A 2449-nucleotide genomic window follows, 5' to 3' on the forward strand; every position below is an offset into this window, starting at 1 on the left:
TTTAAACACAAATAAACAAGGATGAAATTCTGAGTCTGCTGAAGTTAACAGAAGTGAAGACCAGTGGTAACAGTATTTCATTCTACAATTAGAAAACCTTCAGTCTCTATTACTGACAATATGTATTTACCCTGTTAAAAAACAATTTATAAAAAACAATTGACATTACTCTGCTTATCTTTTGCACTTAATAATAGACGCCTATCCTGAACGTATTTTAACCATTCAAACAGATCCTAAAGTGCCTTACAAGCTTGTACAGACTCAGAGAGCTCTACACCACAGATGAGAGGGCCCATACAACATCTTCTGGGCGTCTCAAGTCCTAGGCTTGCCTGCTGATATGAAACCCACAGACTGCACTGAGGCTTAGGCAGCATCATGCAGAAAAAACTGAGGATGGCTTTCTTTTCCCTTGAAATTAGGAATGGTACCATGCTAGAAGTGGTCATGACATCAAGGTTCACCTCCACCTGCAAAACCACTAAGAAATACTTAGTGACTGCTTGTGATCACAATCTTTCACTTACAATCTCAGCTCAGCCAAAGCAATGAAATTTGTTAGTTCCATCTTTGCCTTAGAGTAATTAGATTAGTTTCTTCTTTAGAGGGGGAAAAAAAAAGTCAAGCTCTAACCCAGTGAAAGCACAGGGGAATATTTAGTACCAGAACAACAACAGTGGCAAGCCTCCCTTGCTGATGTTATAATTACAGAAATGAATTAGAGGTATTCGACTTCTAAATATTCACATACATGAAGGTAGATACAGATTCTGGGATGATGTAAAGGATCACCCAAAATCTTCATAAAATACTAAGTCCTAGTAGTTGGGAAATTCAGACCAGCAGACTTTTTAAACATCTTAATAACAGAAGTACAAATAGCCTCTGTTCATACAGATCGATTCTTTCAGATAGATAGTGCTGAGGATCCCCACAGGACTGCGCCATGTATCGCTCTACTAGAGCTTCAAAACGTCCTGGCTATGCTAAGGCCAACTGTCTCCGTATGTTTCATAATGGATCATGAAGCCTGAAACACTGTAGCTGGTAGCAGTCAATAACTGACATGAAGGAGAAAAGTAAATCTGTCTTTAAACTCTGTAAACTCAAGCAGAAAGCCTGGCACACTACATGCACAGGAAGTATATGCCTTTCGCAGGTTTGAGTTTCCAACTTCTAAAATGTACCAGACACTTAAATCAGAAGAATCCACTTTCCACTCCAGAATCCCTCTGGAGAGGAAAGTGGAGGAAAAAAGAAGGAAAAAGATTTACCTTTCAGGAGGAAGGTTGTCAGTGTTGCTGCTATGCCGTCTCTGCATTTTCCTCAAAACCTTAAAACACAACACGCTGAACATTAACGTCGTGGGTCAACAATTCCCAGTGTGACTACTAACAAAGGCCCACAGAGTCAGAGGGCTGTGAAACCCATTCAGCTAGTGACATGGCTGGCAGAAATAATTTGCTTCTCTGAAAGAGCACCTCAACCTTGCATTTGTTTTTTAGTTCTCTTGCAAAGAAACAACTTTCAACTGGCAAATGGAAGCACACATAAACAGGTCTCCAAGCAGGGCAGGAATCGGTCAGATCCTCTTTTGCGGTACGTGGCAGTCACAAGGAGCTGTGTGATGACATGTTCTGATAAAGAACTTGAGGACAACTAACAGAGTAGCTCTTGATGTGACATGTGAATCGACATACGCTCTCTGGAAATGAAATCTCTTCTTCCTCTTCCACAGAAAGTTGCTTTGTAAAGCAGAACTGAGAGGGAGGAAAAAAAAAGAAAATGTATGAACATTTTTTATGAAAAAATACAATCAGGTCATGACAATATTCTTTTAAATAAGCCACCTATTCCTTTTAAACCACAAAAATTCCATTAGCAAACTCTGCACAATGGTCATAAATAATATGCACATATGCAAAAGATCACGTGTTCCTGCTCCACTCCTTCTGGAATTGCCAGCATAAATAAAGCAAGGTCTGGAGTGGAAAATGAAAAGGTATTGAAAATTGTATTAACTTCAGGAACTTCTTCTAGAACAAGGAGAGAAGTTCCTTATTTAGTTATTTAAATCTCTGCTTTCAAGTGTCTAATTTTAAGGGAACGACCGCAAACGCATTTTAAAAATAAAGCGAATTCAAAAGAAAAGAAGAACATAGAGTCATCACCATCATCATCAAGGCACAGCACACAGTACCTGGCAAGTAGTATTACACTGCTTAATGTTATATTAGTTACATAAAACCTGAGGAATGGGCTATTTTTGCAAGTGACTTGTCCAGGTTCCCACAGGCATTTCATAGAAGACTTAGAGAGACTTCCTCTAAATATTGAAGTCTGATCCTACTCAAACCTACTGACTCAGCTACTGACTAAAGTGTCAAAGGCTCTAAATACTTTTAACTATAAAAAGTTATAACATTATTTATAACATTTCATACTG

At 38.7% G+C, this 2449-nt stretch overlaps 1 protein-coding gene across 1 annotated transcript in view; it reads right to left on the reverse strand.

The window, feature by feature from the left end:
• Positions 1–1360, reverse strand: part of LOC104622897 (RING finger and transmembrane domain-containing protein 2-like) — a gene marked incomplete at its 3' end in the record, with an annotated part of 3389 nt that extends 2029 nt beyond the window's left edge. Inside the window, exon 1 of the mRNA XM_010289821.1 lies at positions 1278–1360. Within this exon, the coding sequence (XP_010288123.1) occupies positions 1278–1360 (83 nt within the window). The remainder of the gene's footprint in view (positions 1–1277) is intronic.
• Positions 1361–2449: the final 1089 nt, after the last annotated feature.

This window comes from Phaethon lepturus, unplaced genomic scaffold (genome assembly GCF_000687285.1).
Source record: "Phaethon lepturus isolate BGI_N335 unplaced genomic scaffold, ASM68728v1 scaffold41600, whole genome shotgun sequence".
In the NCBI taxonomy this organism is placed as follows: Eukaryota; Metazoa; Chordata; class Aves; order Phaethontiformes; family Phaethontidae; genus Phaethon; species Phaethon lepturus.